The sequence below is a fragment of the Micrasema longulum genome, unplaced genomic scaffold, assembly GCF_059751315.1.
Source record: "Micrasema longulum isolate JH-2025_06_02 unplaced genomic scaffold, ASM5975131v1 h1tg000178l, whole genome shotgun sequence".
NCBI classification, from domain to species: domain Eukaryota; kingdom Metazoa; phylum Arthropoda; class Insecta; order Trichoptera; family Brachycentridae; genus Micrasema; species Micrasema longulum.
The window spans coordinates 518,478-535,467 of record NW_028277383.1 but is presented as its reverse complement, the minus strand read 5'-3'; the positions used below and the strand labels follow the sequence as shown (position 1 = coordinate 535,467).

At 30.9% G+C, this 16,990-nt stretch overlaps 1 protein-coding gene and 1 non-coding gene across 3 annotated transcripts in view; both read right to left on the bottom strand.

Annotated features, from left to right (window-relative positions):
* The window catches only part of pnt (ETS transcription factor pointed), a 383,988-nt gene that overhangs the window by 101,446 nt on the left and 265,552 nt on the right, over positions 1-16,990 (bottom strand). Inside the window, exon 1 of one of the 2 annotated variants that reach the window (XM_088242956.1) lies at positions 13,938-14,128. The exons of the other annotated variant lie outside the window; for it this stretch is intronic. Within the exon in view, the coding sequence (XP_088099082.1) occupies positions 13,938-13,980 (43 nt within the window). The 5' untranslated portion in view covers positions 13,981-14,128. Of the gene's footprint in view, positions 1-13,937; positions 14,129-16,990 lie in introns of those variants that run through there. 2 annotated transcript variants of the gene reach the window in all.
* Positions 4,571-4,690, bottom strand: LOC148283921 (U5 spliceosomal RNA). The gene has a single exon (XR_015825471.1). It is a non-coding gene; the product is annotated as a U5 spliceosomal RNA (small nuclear RNA).

Below are 16,990 nucleotides of genomic sequence, written 5' to 3'. Positions count from 1 at the left end.
TATCGATTGAAGCCAGATTACTAGCCGTCTTGCAGCTACAAAGAGCATGGACGAATGAAATTCTACCAACTTAAAATTATCAATAAATTTACAAAAATAAACATTGAGCATAAAAGTAAATTTGTAAAGTCTTCATGCTAAAAAGTGATTATGATATATAAGAGCTAGATTACATCATGTCTTGCAGCTACAGAGCGCATGGACGGTATGAAGCCTAGTCCCCATTTATTTATTTAAAAATTGAATTTTGAGTAGAATGTAGATATTATATTAAAAAACTGTATTTAATATACCATAATACAATAAAAAATAAACTAAATGTGCATGGTATATGAATAATGTTGTCTTCTGTTAACAGCGATCGACACAGAATTCCGTCACGCCAGCGGGCAATAAAGCCCAATTAGTTTATATTCGATCATAATGGCCGACCACTGGCGATAGCGCGTTGTTTGTGTAACTCTGGCCGCATATATTATATTTATTGTTTAAATAAAAACGCAACTCATCGTTCTGCAAGGTTCGGCCGCTCAAATACCCTCAATCGTGATAAATGACATCACATTATGCAATAGTAAAACTATGATATATAAAACATATCATGTTTTGTCTTATTGTTAAATCAAGACTTAAATATTTTAATAGACACGGAAAAAGTCACTTTCATAGCACCAGGAATAAAAGAAAATTAAAAATACCATTGACAAAACAATCATTTATACAAAGAGGGCTCAGTATACATGATAGTAAAAAAATATAGTCAGCTTCCCAAACAAAGTAAGGAATTAAATTGAATTGAAAATTTTGCAGGACTGTTAAAAGTGTTTCTAATAAATAAATGTTTCTATAAATGAATATTTGGAAGATGCAATTGAATAAATTAAAATGTATTAAATGTAATTAATAAAAGCAATACACATCATAATTTTTAGACGGTTGGTGTCTTCATAACTTTTTTATTTATTTAAAAAAATATTTTTTATGGGCTATTTAATTTTTTTTATTTACTTTTTTTAAAAAATTAAAAAAATTAAAAATTTTTTCATGCTTTTTTTAATCTTAATTTTTCCTTATCTTTTAAAATTAATTTTTATTATTATTGTATTTTTTCATTGTTTTTCATCAGGCTGTAAGAAATTGCTAGTGGCAATAAGTCCGCCATTTAACCATGTATAACTTTGTTTTATTTGTGTTTTTTCCACTTAGTATATTGTGGTTAGCAAAGATTTATAATTATTTTTATTATTAATCAGATTCGCTTTATTCGTACTAAAATAATTAGAAAATTGACAATTCCATTTTATTTAGCGAATGTGGACAGCAGTCTTAGAAGCTAGATACTTCTCTATTTCCAGTGAAAAAATGAAGTCTTTGCATGCTAAAACACTTCGATCTCACAGTGTGATTTTAAAAAGGCACAATAAGTCTTTCAAGGTTTGATTCAATTTATTATTTTATATACATATATGTATTTTGATATACATATATGTATCTTGCTATAAGAATCCCCTTTCCTAGTTAAATAGGAACTATCAGATTTTTTATAGTTTGTTTCAATTTACATACGTTTTGGTTTATATTTATTGTAACTATAATTTTGTGTTATTTTGGTATATGAGTATTGTTTTTGTGTTTGTTTACACATTTTTATTCATTATCCTTTCTGGTTTTGTTTTATTGTTTTTACGTAAAAATATTCCAATAGAAACAACTAAAGCTCTTGTGAATGCTTATGTCGTTTCGCGACTAGATTTCTATAAAGGAAAATATTCAAACTCCCAAAATACCAAACTGATAAACTTTAATATGTTTTTAATGCGGCAGCAAGGTTCAAGGTTTATCTCACAATATCTTCGAGATATGTACTTGTTGAAAATCCGAGAGGTAATAAAATATAAGCTTTGCTGTACAGTACTCAAATCCCTTCATGAAATGGCTCCACGATACGATAGGGAAAATACAAGTTAAATAAAATCTACTCTTGGGTCAGCATTTGATTCAGGAAGAGAAATAATAGTCGAAATCTGGCGCTGATTGCGTTCACACTTGTGAATCGTCGACTGTCCCAGTCAGCTTAGATCTAAACTGAAATCTCACTTTTTCCCAAAAAACGCACGATATTCTAAAATTATGCGGGAATGACAAGCGCATGAGCAAATAAATTTAAACAACATATTTACATGTTGTGCCTCAGAATAGAGACACATTTACCAAATCAATTTTAAGATTTAATAATATTTTAGGATCGTTAAAAAGTATCTACATACTGATTCATTTTTAAATAGGGCAGCTCATTTGATTTTCTTTTCTATGGTGTCTACTGTTCCTTTTTTTTTTCTTTAGTCAGAGATGCCAATATCACAAAAAACCGCAGCAAAGTACCTACTTTTTAATCTTTAAATAAACATACAAACCTACAATGTTTCTTAATTTTAATGACGTGCTTATTCGTGTTGGATTCAATAATTAAAGGTGGATCTCACCGGGGGGTTAATTAGTTAAATAGTTATTGATAGGACTTGGACGTAGGTAACAAACAATTAATTTTACAAGTGATTACCATTTTTATTGGTATTTTTAAGTGAAATTTAAATCTTCATACGCCAGAAGAGACATGTAGTATTGAATCGCCCTTGAGATAATGTATCATTAAAAAGGCGCAATATAAATTGTAATAAAAAACAAACAAAACACGATTACAATTATTTTTTCTTAACTGGCATGCATTACGAAATGAAATAATAATATGTCGGATCATATTGCGTAAAAGCTTATACGAGCAGGTATTTTTTAAACATAAAAAAAGACAGAAGATACCATCTAAATGATTATAAAAGATAACTTCGTTATAATCATATTTTTTTGTAAAACTAACATCTCTAGGTAATTAAACTAATGACGACATATTACGGAAACACATCCTTCCCTTTTCAAAGATTATTTACACTATGGTAGATTTATATTTCAACAGAGACAGAAACTTTTTAGTTTTTTAAATAAGAATGTCCCTGAGAATAACGAAGTCCAATTCGTATTCTGTCTAAAAAAAAAAATATTGCGTAAAGTAACTATCGCATACAAATCTTATATACTAGTATATATTTTATAAGATCAATGTTCATTCACTCTAAACTAAAGAACAAGCAGATTTCAACGACGATGTTCTAATTCAGTTCCGAAATCTTAATGGAGTAGATTTAGCGTTAAATTAAAATGATTTAGGATTTCCTAGCGGCCAGTCGATACCATCCTCAACCTATTACCATAAATAACGCCATTCGACTCAAGGAAACGTTATTTACAATACTACGACATATGAAGAAGTATAATTGATTTCAGCAGTTAATAAAATACAAAAAAGAATATACGCTTAACTATATTCTAAAGTCACGAACTGAATGCAATTTGCTCACATTTTAACAACTAATTGATACACGCTAAATGGGATTGGAGAGATTTATTGATCACTGATTTACGGTCATTTTAATATGAATATAATATGAACACTAGATAAGAGAATTGACATAATTAAAGAATTTTATTCCTTGACAAAATACCGTGTTGTTTTCGATATATTTTTTTTAAAAACATGTATGTTTGTTGAATTACCTTATAGGTGTTTTTTAGTGAGTAAATTTGAAAAATAATCAGCCCTAATACTGCACAAGACAGTGCAATGAGCATAGCGAAATTGTATATGGGTATACTATGATCAACACTTAATAAAATCAATATAAACTAAGAGCCATAAAATCTTATTGATACCATAAAATCCCACAGATTCAGTAAATGTCAGTAGGTACAATCAACATTATTTTAAGATCAGATAAAAGCATGGCCTTCACACTTCAAATTAAAAGAATTGATAAGTATTCTTTCGAGCTCAATACGTAATACAAGATGAAGCATATATAATCTACATGGATTGTTACAGGTGGGAAATACTCTCAACATTGTATAGTTTCAATGTCTAGCACAAGAGAATCACACGCCATTTTCCGCATCCAGTAAACCCGCAAAATCGAACGACTACAAAAATACCGTAACCAACAAAAGCGTTAGATTTTTTTTGCCAAAAAGGGGATATGGACAAGGTTTTTGATTTTCACTGCATTTAAGATGCCGGAATGATTTTTTTTATTTAAATAAATTTACGGAAAAAGTCCATTTTTAACATATATTATTTGCCGGTCTGTAGCACTTACTATGCACAGCACCCTTTCCTCTACCATTCATGTACAAATTTAAAAAAAAATCGTCCATTGATATATTTAACATGTCCCTTAATTTATTGATAATTTCAAAATTTATTTGATAAAACAACTGAGCCCATTGCCGATGAACTGACTGACATTTTAAATTAAACATTTCAAAGGTGAAGTAAACGCATAGCTTTAATTACATTTCTGAAATTAGTATAATCCAAAACCATTTTTTCCTGGTTTTTGATGCACAAAAAATTTGAGCTAATTAAAAATATCAAAACAATTTAGTAAAAAAAATAGGCAAAAAGCTCATAGAGTTAAAACTTAGATTACAAAAGTTTAACCATTTGTCAGTCGGTTCATTTAACCTGCAAAGGGCTCATGTGATCTATATGTTGGTTATACACTCATTTAAGTGTTCCCCTCCACGGAAATCTTCAGTAAAAGGCGAAAAATTTATTCGCATTGAAGGGAGACCACGTTATAAGAAGTATAAAAATTACGAAGTTTTTTTTAGTTGAACGTTACGTTGTTTTGGCGGGAAGGCGTTTTCATTATTATAAAATCTAGACAGAAAATGGAGTCGCGTGTGACGTCACAGCACGCGAAGTAGGCGCGAAAGTGAAAAAGTAGGCGAAAACTACGAGAAGTTGGTTGTGTTCACACACGTGTGAAGTCTTCTCACTGCACACAACAATCACGAACTGAGATCGGGTTATGTAAAACGGACTTCTGCACATGTGGGTTAGTCTCCGTGCACTGGGTTACGTTTGTAATTAAAATTAATTATTGCATAAAGCTCGGCATTATGTATAGAAAAAGCATAAGTATTGATAGTTTACGCAGACGTTATTTTTCCCGAGAAAAAAAAGCTATGCATAGAAACAATGATGAAGTCATTTTTTCAGGAAGAAGGAAGAAGGAAGAAGGAAGATTTTCAGTCTAAATAAAGGAAAACCCCGTAATTTCTATCTTTCCATCTTAAGTAAAAAGCAAAAAAAAACTATTATATTCAAAATTTATAATATGTAGACGCTTAAGCACTATAACTATCAAAATAGTTTATTTGGCCTGTAAATGAAAACAGGACAAGTAAACTTCCATGGTTAAATGATTTTTTCGACCTAATATAAGGGTTATCACACTATCTACAGTTTTTAATTATAATTTTAATACTAAAATCAAACACTGATTTGAGTCTACATAAAACCGTTTATTTATTTTTAAAGACAAAACCAATAATTCAGACAATTATTTCGCCCCGTTAGGGCATTGTCAAACGAATTTGTGTGTGAAACTACCTTTACAAGGCGAAACAATTGTCCGAATTTTTGTTCTAAAAATAAAATAAACGATTTTTTAGTAGACTCCAATCAGTGTTTGGTTTTAATATTAACATAATATGGAGTGCTACAAAATAAACACCAAGTCAATAAATACTATCTATAGTTGTTCATTTGACTTAAAAAGCGGAACTGGCTTCGCAACATCCTTCCGTGATCCTTTTTTTAAATAAGTGTAAAAAAAACTTTTATATTTTATAAACGTTTTTATAGCGTTATATTGATCATGTGATTAGCTTACTTTCATCATTTCAAATTATTACCACGCGTATCAATAATTGAAAATAGTAAAAAAAAAAACGATGTTCTAATACAAAACACCGTAACACAGTGACTTTTGATTAACGCATTTAATTCAAGGCGTTAGTTGCCTCCCAATAGAAACGAAATTTTAAAGATTTTAATCAATAATTTTCATCACAGATATACTATACATATTTACAGTTGTGTCCAATTATTATTTTTTTATTATAAATAATTTATACTAGATTACGTCAACACTTAAACGCGTTAGGGGGATTAGTTTTAAATTAAACAGATTAATTATTTTGATCCACTGACACTTTAACACGTCCATCCATAAATTAATCGAAAAGTTATTAGAAATTAATTGTTTTTCCCATCTAAGGTACACATCTACTCCGTGAAGAAACGCAATCAATTATTCAAAGTAAGGCGAGTTGATAAGAACCAATATTACTACATGTGTTCACTGATTGAACACAATTATATTCCACTTCTCGATATATCTCTTACTAAGAATATAATTGCTTTTATTATTGAATAACTGAAAATATTGTTTAGTTAATTTATTTTTCCTCGTTAAATCTTATATTTAGTAGTGAAATAAGTGAATTATTTTTAAATAATATAATCATGTGGCTCGGACCTAAAAATACCAATGCAATTCATCGTAAATCACGGGAGATGAATTATTTAGCCATCATACAGCGTTATAATAAACTCTTCACCTTTTTGAAAAATAATATTAATAAAAAACATAACCACGTACGTACGCGTATATAAAATAGTAAAAACACATATTTTTTAATTGACGTCGACCCTCTACAAAATGTTGACAAGAAAATGTGAAGTCTGACGTTGGTCCTTTTAGATTGAAGCCATAGAATATTTGAATGACTCCGAAGGCGAAATAAAACTAAAAACTTAGACAAAATTCGTGATTTTAGTTTGAAAAATATCAATGTATGGTATATATTACTTACATTATATTATGTACCTCCTATGTAGGTACAAATATATGTTTTTTTTAATAGCTTACCCGTAAATAAAATCACCATTCGCCACTGCTATCACATGGTATTCAATATTATTTTTTATGAGGCTTGGTGTAACTATAGAAAAAAATTATTCTAATACCATAAAACATTTTAAAAGCTATTATCTCAGTTCTGGATTTTTTAAGATGCATCGTTTTGCCATAAGACGGGCGCAATGAGGAGTTCGTATAGAAATGAAAAAATAAAGGTACTTTTTAAGATAAAAATAAATAAATTATAAAAAGGGCAAAACCATGTACATTTTATTTACAATGATTCAGATTGCGAGCAATTAATTAATGATAAATGAAATTTAATGATATCTCATAAGTGAGAGTCATCGTAAATAAAGGTAACGTATAGCGAGGTGCCGTGAATCAATTTGATGAACAATGTATTAAAAAAATGTAGTGTTTAAGAATTTTCCTCCTGTCTATTAATTTAAGACAATGCGTTATTACTTGGAGCCTTGAGAATTACATTACGATACGACTGCATTTAAGTCTTGTATGGTTTAAAGTGTAATTTTAGTTTTGCGTAAAAATGTTGACTGAACTACCCTGAACTTAAAATGTCACTATGTAAATAGGTTATACAGGTTGATCAGAAAGTTACATGTATTATGTATATTGTTATTGGAATAGTTTCTTTTTAAGGGGATAAACCCGCTAAGCTTATATTGAGTCTTGTCAGCAGGTGGGAAAGAGAGGATATGGAAGAAAGTTATGAAAAATACACCACAACACCCAGACAAATGAAGAAAAAAATATTTCATGGATTTTTTTCTTAAAACTGGTGTGAATTAAACCCGCAATGCCACGGCGCAGTGCCTATCTGAAATATAACTAATACCGCGCCATTTTCTAAATAAAATACCTCAAGGGCGTTTTATAAAGTGAATCATGATTTAAATTCAAGTAAAACTTTTTTAAAACAGCAGTTTCTTTTGTCATCACATACTACAGATTTATTCAAATAATTTAGCGCCATTTAAGTCATATATGTAATACATCAAGGGTGCTAAAGAGCTCAAGTTTTGTAAACAAAAGTGGTTCTATGTAACATTGAATTTAATTTAAGTAAACTTTTTTAGAAAATTATTTGTATTGTAATCCCTTGCTACGGAATTGAACATGTATAGCGAATGGACAGCGAAAGAACGGTTTAAAAGATTAACGATGCGAATGTTGATGGATGCAGAAATAGAGGAAGACCGAGAAAGACATGGCATGACCGAATTCAACAAATGCTTGAAGATGGACATGGCAAAAGTAAGAAAATCGGCGCGCGTGCATGAGAAGATGAAGGTGTAGAGGAAGCGAGATCAGTATGCAAAGACAGAGTGATATGGCGTTCTATCCTCTCTGCCTACCTTTACGGAGAAACGGCGTGATTGTTTGTTTTGTTTTACTTCGATCTCACAGTTTTCCACCTGTGCTGTTTTTTTTTTAAGCCATAGAGCCTGCAACCAAAGACGGGTTTTCACCGAATTTACTGCTCTGGTTGCGTAAAGGTATAGTGACTTTTCCTATCGCTGTAGATGTAGCTGATATAAGCGTAGACATCTGCGCTTGTCAGCTTGTTCATATGGAACGCATAGTATGTTCTTTTCATAGACATTCCAATCAAAGATGTTACTACATTATCTCTGTTTAAATCACGTCTGAAGAAACATCTCCTTTCTCTTCCTTAATCTCTCCTCCTTTCCTTTTTCCCCTTTCCTCTTTTTCCCTTTTCCCATTGAGTAATAGTTTTGATTTATGGTAATTTATAAACAAATACGTTTATTTCTATTTTTATACATCTTTAGCTTTTTAATCTTTTTTTCTATTGAATATGTTCTGTAACTTGAATTATAAAATAAAACTTTTTTTTATTGGTTGGTTGGAAGAAATTGCCATATGGCAATGAGCCCGCCAATGTACAAATAACATTATGTACAAAAAGTTAAATAAATAAATAAAAATTCCAGATTGGCATATGTTTGTCACTGCAGAGTTGTGCAGTGACAAACATATGCCAACAGGGTTTGTATTCCGCCCTCTGTGGAAAGCGTAGAAAGTGCAGTTCCTAGTGGAGTAGAGTTAAATAACTGAACGTAGAAAAAACTTAGGTAATAAGCTTTGTAAATGCCTACACTTTAAGTTTTTAATCTTCTAATTGTTAGAGATTTTAAATAAATCTGCCTGCGGCATTAAATACAGATTGTAGGCAAATCATTTTATTTATCAAACACATATCAGGCAAATCAATTGCCGTTTATCGCAGGTGTAGGCAAAAAGGATAAAACTCACATGACTATTTACACTACACACACCTTTTTTTCTCTACACTGTATCAAATACATATCGTCTTTTTTGTGACATGTCACGTCCTCCTGACTTCGACAATCACCTGAGAGTATGTGTCCCTGTCTTGAGCAGCTCTGAGCAGTGCTTTGACTATTCAAATCCCAGTCCCGTCTTGTATGTTCCGGAGCCAGGCGATTTGCCTTCCGCCCACGCCTCTTCGACCATCTATTTTGGCTTTTTTGTGTAGCGGTTAGTACTCCTCTTTTAAGCACACGCTTCAGGTAGGACACCTTCCGGACTTTGATATCAGTCAGCAACTGTATCTACTCTTGCTCTTTTAGAGTACATTTGCCGGTTAATAGTATTGATCTTGAGGGTCCACAATTCAACTCCATACAAGAGCACCGATCAAACGTAGCACCAAAATTGGACAAGTTTCAGATGAGAAATATTTCCTGTAATGATAACCTCAAATGCATATACTGTAATGTACGATAAAATAGTTAAATATTTTGTTTACACCCTGTATATACCCGAGTAATGCATATATTAATTCCTTTTCACTCACTTCTTCGTAAAACAATACGCAACCGAAAGAGATAAAACAAATTAAGTTGTCTGAATATGTGTTATATTGTGCTTTGTGTTGCCAGTTTTGCTAATTTTTTTATCGTACAACAATGTACTCTGGAGGTATTTGCATCGCAATCTGGCAACAATGCATTAATAATATATCTTTATTATTTGTTCTGTTGTTTGGATTTGTAATTTTAGAATCAGAATACAATACTAACTAGATATTAGGAAACAAGGCGTGCATATTTAAATTTCCTGGTGAACAACTTCATTCATTCATTACTATCCTTTATTTTTATTTTTTGGTACTATATCTAATAATATTTTGTTGTACTATATTAAATTGGCTCTTGTATTGTAAATATTTCTACTTATTGTTATGTAATAGCTGTAAAAATAACTAATATTCTTATTTTGCTGTACTATAAGCACAAAATATTTTTATTTTGTTGAGCTATAATATTTTTTTAATCAAACTGCTTTTAAACGACATCATTTTATTTTATGTTAAATTCTGATATATTCAGAGCGAAGCCGAGATAGATCAAGAAAGCAAAGACACCATCAATTTGGCAGACACGTCAAAAGTCAGAATAATCGTACAAATATATATATATATATATATATATTTATATATATATTTCATACGTTTGTCAGTGCATACGTTTGTCAGAATGGTAGTTCAGATTGAATAATTAATGTTTATTGGTTTGCGCGAATGAAAAGCTTCATGAATGTATAAAAAGCAAGTAAGTATGAAAAGAAAAAGAGTTATGGCGTTAGTTCTCTCTGTCTACGACCTACGACTATTCTGGCTTATCAGTTCAGTTTTATTGCTTAAAATCTGAATCATCGTGGAAAAAATGTGATTTTTACGCTTTTTATGACGCTATCTATGTTAAAGTATGTAAATGTAGCTACATGCGTTTAGCCCCATAAAAATCCGGTTCGATGGACCAAAAAATATGTTATTTATCTATGTGTATCAATAATTAATAATTTCTATAGCAACGCACACGCTTTTTAAAACCACCAAAACCACGAATCATTCTGCAGTACCTTAGAGGATAAAAACAGGAGTCTACTTTTTGCCGTTTGGAAGTTAAAAATAAAAATGCTTTTTCTAAAGAGTCTCTAAAGACTAAAGTTTATTTTGTTTTAGTGAAAAAAACGTCAGTAATCCCAGATACGCTATTTTAATATACACATTTATCATCAAAATAATAGATATTTAAATTTTTTTATTAAATTATCTTATTTGTTTCAACAGTTAATGTTTTGGAAATAGCACGATCACAAAATCCTGTTTTCTGAATATTTATCCTCTAATGTCCAGATATACGTTTCTAGTTTTTTCCCTACGAAATACTCCTTCGGTTACTATGAGTTAACAGAAATATTTTTTTACAACTAAAAGGTATTTTATATAATATACACTTAACAACCTAATTATAAGTAATCGGGAATAAATTATTTAAAATTTACATTTAGTATCGGTGTGAACAAAACAATTTTTTATTGTTATTAAAATAAGTTTCGCCGCATATTTGCCTATAAAGATAGCGAGTCAAACAAAGCCACATTATTTCTAGACATACATATTTGTACGTTCGAAATGTAATTTTCTTGTTAATTTTAAGTCAACACATTAAAACTATTATGAATCGCAGTACCTACGTCTAGGTAAATTATGTCCGTTTGAAGTTCCCGCGATTTGCTTTTCAGCATTCGACTATTCATAGACAATACCGGAAAATAACTCTAAATACAGTGATGTGTCAAATAAATGAGAAAGGAAATTTGAACAAGCATTTTCTATGTAATCATAGTTCCAAATACAATGTGATCGGTCCATCCAATGACGTATAATTAAAAAGACACGTTACAAGCGCTAAATAGATGGCATTTCCATTCGTTGGTAATTGCTTTACTTCCCTTTATTCTCCGGTGGACTTTCCTCGTGATAAGACTTGACGCTACGACGAATAATGCCGCCACGTGTGATGTGAAAATTCCGTAATACACCTTCATCATTTCAACTTAACCTAGTAAATTCATACTCCTTGCCTTCTCACACAAAATCAAACATTAAAAAAAATTATAACCAGTGCACGTTAGTATTAGCTAATAAAATAATGTCTCCTATCAGCACGTTGATTTTATATTTTTACGCAACTACTATAGTGAAGATGTATAGTGGGATTTGCACGTTAATTTAATTGGTGTCGTGACAAAGAGACGGGTATGTTTCGAAACAGGTAGACATAGAAAAGTCGATAGGCGGTTATGTACAATTATTTAGTAACATAAAAAAATAAAAATATTTTAGACTCCAAGACAAATGGGTTGCTTGTTTATGAATGGGTTGCGTCCTAATTTGAATATTTATACATACTCTAGTGACGATTGATCGTATACCAAAATTGGTATGCATAATCTATGATTGACTTCAATGCTCCTTATACATACAAATATATCTAAAATACCGATAAATTCAAATGAGCATCGTTGAAAAATTACTGCTTACTAATAATCAAGTTGCTTTGTACAGGCCCGGTGGTAGAATTCTCAGGCCCCTAGGGAACGGCGGGGGCGGGCCCATCTACCCCACTATTTGTACTATTTATTGAGGTTTTTTTTAAACACAGTTTACGCATAAATACGCTGACGTAGCAAAAAAAATTTGGGGCACGGTTGTTTCTATTTTTTAAAAATATTTATTTTTACAGAGTAATTTATAAAGCACCTTAAATAAAAAAAAAACGGTATTTCTTATGTATCAACTCTCACTGCCTCCACCTTCCATGGAATCATTTCTCTACAATACCGCAGAGTGTGTGCGGACCAACTACTGCTTTACAAAATTATGACAGGAATGGTTGACTGTACAGAGCTGCTTGGTTTAATAACAATATATGTGCCAGCCAGGATTTGTAGACGATACCACCTGTTTCATGTACCAATAAGTAAAACTTCGTATGTTAAAAATGCTTTTTTTCGTAGGACTTTTTCAGTGTACAATACAAAATTTAAAAATATAGATTACACAAACATCACTCTGTCAGATTTAAAATTTACACTAAAAATGCATTGTGTAACTTAGTAGATATTACAATAATAAATATGCACATCTCCCTTCCCCTCCTTATCCTCTCTTCAAGCATTCTTGTCCTAATCCCGCCCAATTTACAGTAACTTAATGTTCTTAAAATAAATATTTAAAAAATCTTTGATTATTGAGTACATGAAAATAACATTTTTTTATGTATAAATTGTATGTATTTATTTGATGTGTAATATATTTTCTTTACTAACTTTGTATACTATGTGGAAATCTGTTATTAGTTCTGAGTTTATACACTATATCTGTTTGTTTACTATAAATATGTATGTAGAACTGTTGATTTCCCAAATAAAATAAAATATAAATATAATTTAAATTTATTAAATAAAATATTTAAATAATAAGGAATATTTTTGTGTTTTTAGAAAATATTTTTTATTTCCTTTTTTAATTACTATAAAAAAAATACCATATTATCTTTTACACAATATTTTATTTTTTCTATCTTATGTTACACAAAAATATTATAACTGTCCATTATTTATTATTGGAGCAAAAATTCATTAACATTTTCTTGTATGCCTTTGTGGGATTTTTCGTTTACTATTTTTCGATTAATATGTATTTCATTGCTATGTAATTATGCTTTATTTTTTTAATACTCTGTTTTCTTATTATGTTTATTGTAAAAAAACTTTTTTTTTATTTTTAATATTTATATTTTACTTTTAAATGTGTTTTCTTGGTTCGGACCCGGGCTCCTAGGCATTTGTCCCCTATGACCTCTCTGTCGCGCTTTGTAATGACACATGATTGTTTTGATATATCTGGAATGTATTCTACTGTAATCCTTTTGGTAGGAGTGGTAAGCGTATTTGCCACATACATGTATGTATGTATGCATATTTGATAATAAATAAATACAAAAACCCGCACGACTTTTGCTCAAAAGCTCCTCTCCATTATCGTTCCTCTCTATTTTCAAAAAAAATAAAATACGTCATGATCAGAAAATGGTAATCAAGTGGTAGAGCGGAGTTCAAACCTCGGATCTTTGATTCGCGAGTCTGCCTTTATCCGCCCGGCCAAAAGCACTCAATAATGTAAAACAAATAACAATAAATAATAATAGAATAAATAATGATGTATGTATTAAAACAATTGAAGTGATTAATTACCTTTCTGCCTGGTAATAGCTTTCATAATTGCCTTAATTCCCATCCCTGCGGGCTTTGCTGCACCCCTGCTCTGTAATCGGATTGGTTGATTCTGCAGTAACAGCTCGTCCCTGTATATGTCACTTCACTGCGTTACCAGATTATTGAAAATCACTCCTTTTATAAACACGAGTAGGTTTCTTCAAGAAAAAATCTTTGTCCTGTTTGCACTATATAACAAGTCCACTGTCCGCGTACAATAAATTAGTATATGAATATATATTTTTTACTTTTTCTTATTTAGTTTTTATCAATATATATAATATTTTTATCACAAAAGTCGTTATTTATTAAGTAATTTAAATTATATGTTAATTTATTTTATTTTATAAATAAAAACAGTTTTCAAAACACCGAATTATTTCATGATATGCGTGTCCGTTTATGAATTACACTTTTTAAGAAAACATTGTTCATTTTGAGATAATCGTCGCAATTCTTCATTGTCAATTTACCTATAATTATATTTAATTAGTATTTGGAAATGTCATTGTGAATTAGGGGAAACGGTTTTAATTGCCTTAATTTACTGTTTAAAAATGGGAATCAATACAATAAAAACAGTTAATTTATAAATTTACATTTCAACTGTGTTTCAACAAGGCTTCAAACCACAATTTCGACAAAAGTACATTTTGACAATAACGTGTCTTATACACATTTTGGCAAATATTTCGTGTTCAAACACTATTGCTAGATCGGTCAAAAACAAATGGTTTTAAGCCGTTGATGTTATCCTGAATACAGTCGAATTTATTAGTTTGTTTTAAAAATTCAAAACGATTGTGCAACCTTTTATGGAAACACAATTTTCTTTGTCAGTTAGGGAGAATATTCACTGTCTACCGCACGCATATTGTATGCTGTATACGTTCTCGGGATTCATTATTCCCACGTGTTTTTTCGAGCGGTTTCGGCGGTAATTCACTCTACATCCGGTGTCCCTGTGAATTAGCGATGACAGGGATCCACCATACTCTTCTACAGTCTGTGATCCCATTAACTCGCTGGAAACAGGTTACAACTGATCAAGCAAACCAGGAAATATTGCGCAAGAATTAAGTGCGAAAGTTATATTTATAAGAGAAGCGTTTTTGCCTATGCATTTTTTGCAACAAAAAGCGAATATAATGAACGAGATTTAGGAACGGAGATCCTGGAACCAGAATTCTATCGGTGTTCACAATGTAAAAAAAAGTCGCATTAGAGATCTTGCAATTTTCAAAATATAAGTAAATGAACTCTGCAAAGTCAAGACGATGTTTAAGTCATTAAAATTTGCCAACATATTGACAGCAGCCTACATTATCAAACAGCTTTGTATGAAGTTCTACAAGTCCAACCAATTAGGTTGATCAAAAAGAAGTCAAGTTTTTCGTAAAATTGTGAGCATTTCAAACTACATTACTTAAAATATTGATGTGTGCGTAGATATTTCTTGATGAAACTCCATAGTTAATGATTTTGATAAAAATATTAATAAAATTCCTCGGATAAGTTTTATTATTTTGTTTGATATATTATGTATATATTATATATAATACATCAGATGCCTTCAAAGGCAAATGTACTCGTTGTTCAAATGAAATTTAACCATAGATTTTTATTTTCATTTCTACCTAAACGATAAATTCTTTATGTTTTTATCAGAATGGTAAATTCACATGGAAAATAAATATTTTAACTAAGTTAAACGCATAAAAAATTTACATGGAGAGCATAGATGTAATATTTGAAAAATTATTCCTGGAGTGAATTGTTGAAAAAAATTGCTATCAGACAATGAGACTTGACAGCTATAAAGAAAAAAAAAATACTAGAATTAATACCCTCCATTTTAGAAATGATACAAAATAAAACCCTGTACGGTTAAACTTAAAATAAAATCGTTAACTTCGGGTAATGGAAGCTACTTTCAAGGAATGAAATAAAATAAAAAATACGCTTCGTTGCAAATATCAACAAGAAACCTTTTATTGTCGGTCGAATAATGATAGTGTCTCTGAGAGTAAAGAAATGAAAGGCGGCCCTTTACAGCCAACAAGCGATCATAACGAGTGCAATTAAATGCACACAGGTAAAAGGACGGATGTGTAAGGTGACACCACGTCCGGTAGCAAACCGAACACTCCACACACCCTTTGGCCCAAAACGAATGAAGAACCGGAGACAGGATTTACACTCTAACGTGTAGTCACCGTTTTTAGAATAATACTTTTTACTTTATGGGCTCCAATTTATCATGTTTTTAAAGAGGCAGGTAAGCATTCTTTTTTTATTTTATATTTGAAAAAGTGTTACCTATAATTTTATATAAAACTTGAAAATGATTTCGTGTGAAGAGCATAAGAATAATTGTAAAATAAAAAAATGAATGTTGCAAAACAGCTAATTGCTAAGTTATGACATATTGCTCTAATTTCATACTTCGTACGTTTATAGATGACATCAAGTTATCAGTTCTCAAAAAATCTATTAACGTACCAGTACTAGGGTTGCCAACCCTCCTGAAATTCCGGGATTCTCCCGGAAAAGCCTAATGTATTTTAAGATCTCTCGACTCCAGTAATGCAGCCAAAATCTCCCGGAATCTATGATGATTACTATTTGTTACAAAAAGTTTAATTTGTGGCGACCGAAATAAAGGGTATGGACTTTTTTTTGTGAAGATGAACGTAAGATTTTTTTTTGCATTTATTCATCTAATTCCGCAGATACGCGTGTTTTCAGCGCAGCAAATAAAAGCTTATCTATAAATCTTCGGATTCTACGCGCAGCGTAAAAAATACTATTTTAAGAAGACATTATAAATTTAAGATGTTTCTATTCACTCATATTAAACACACACCCTGTCCATAAACCCACCCTCACACCCATATACGCTCACACACATATTCACACACCTAAAACCACACTCCACTTACTTACACACGCATCCTCGCACAAAAAACTCGCACACATGCACTTCTATGAATTAATATCTAACTGCACTGGATTTTTATAATTGTATTTAT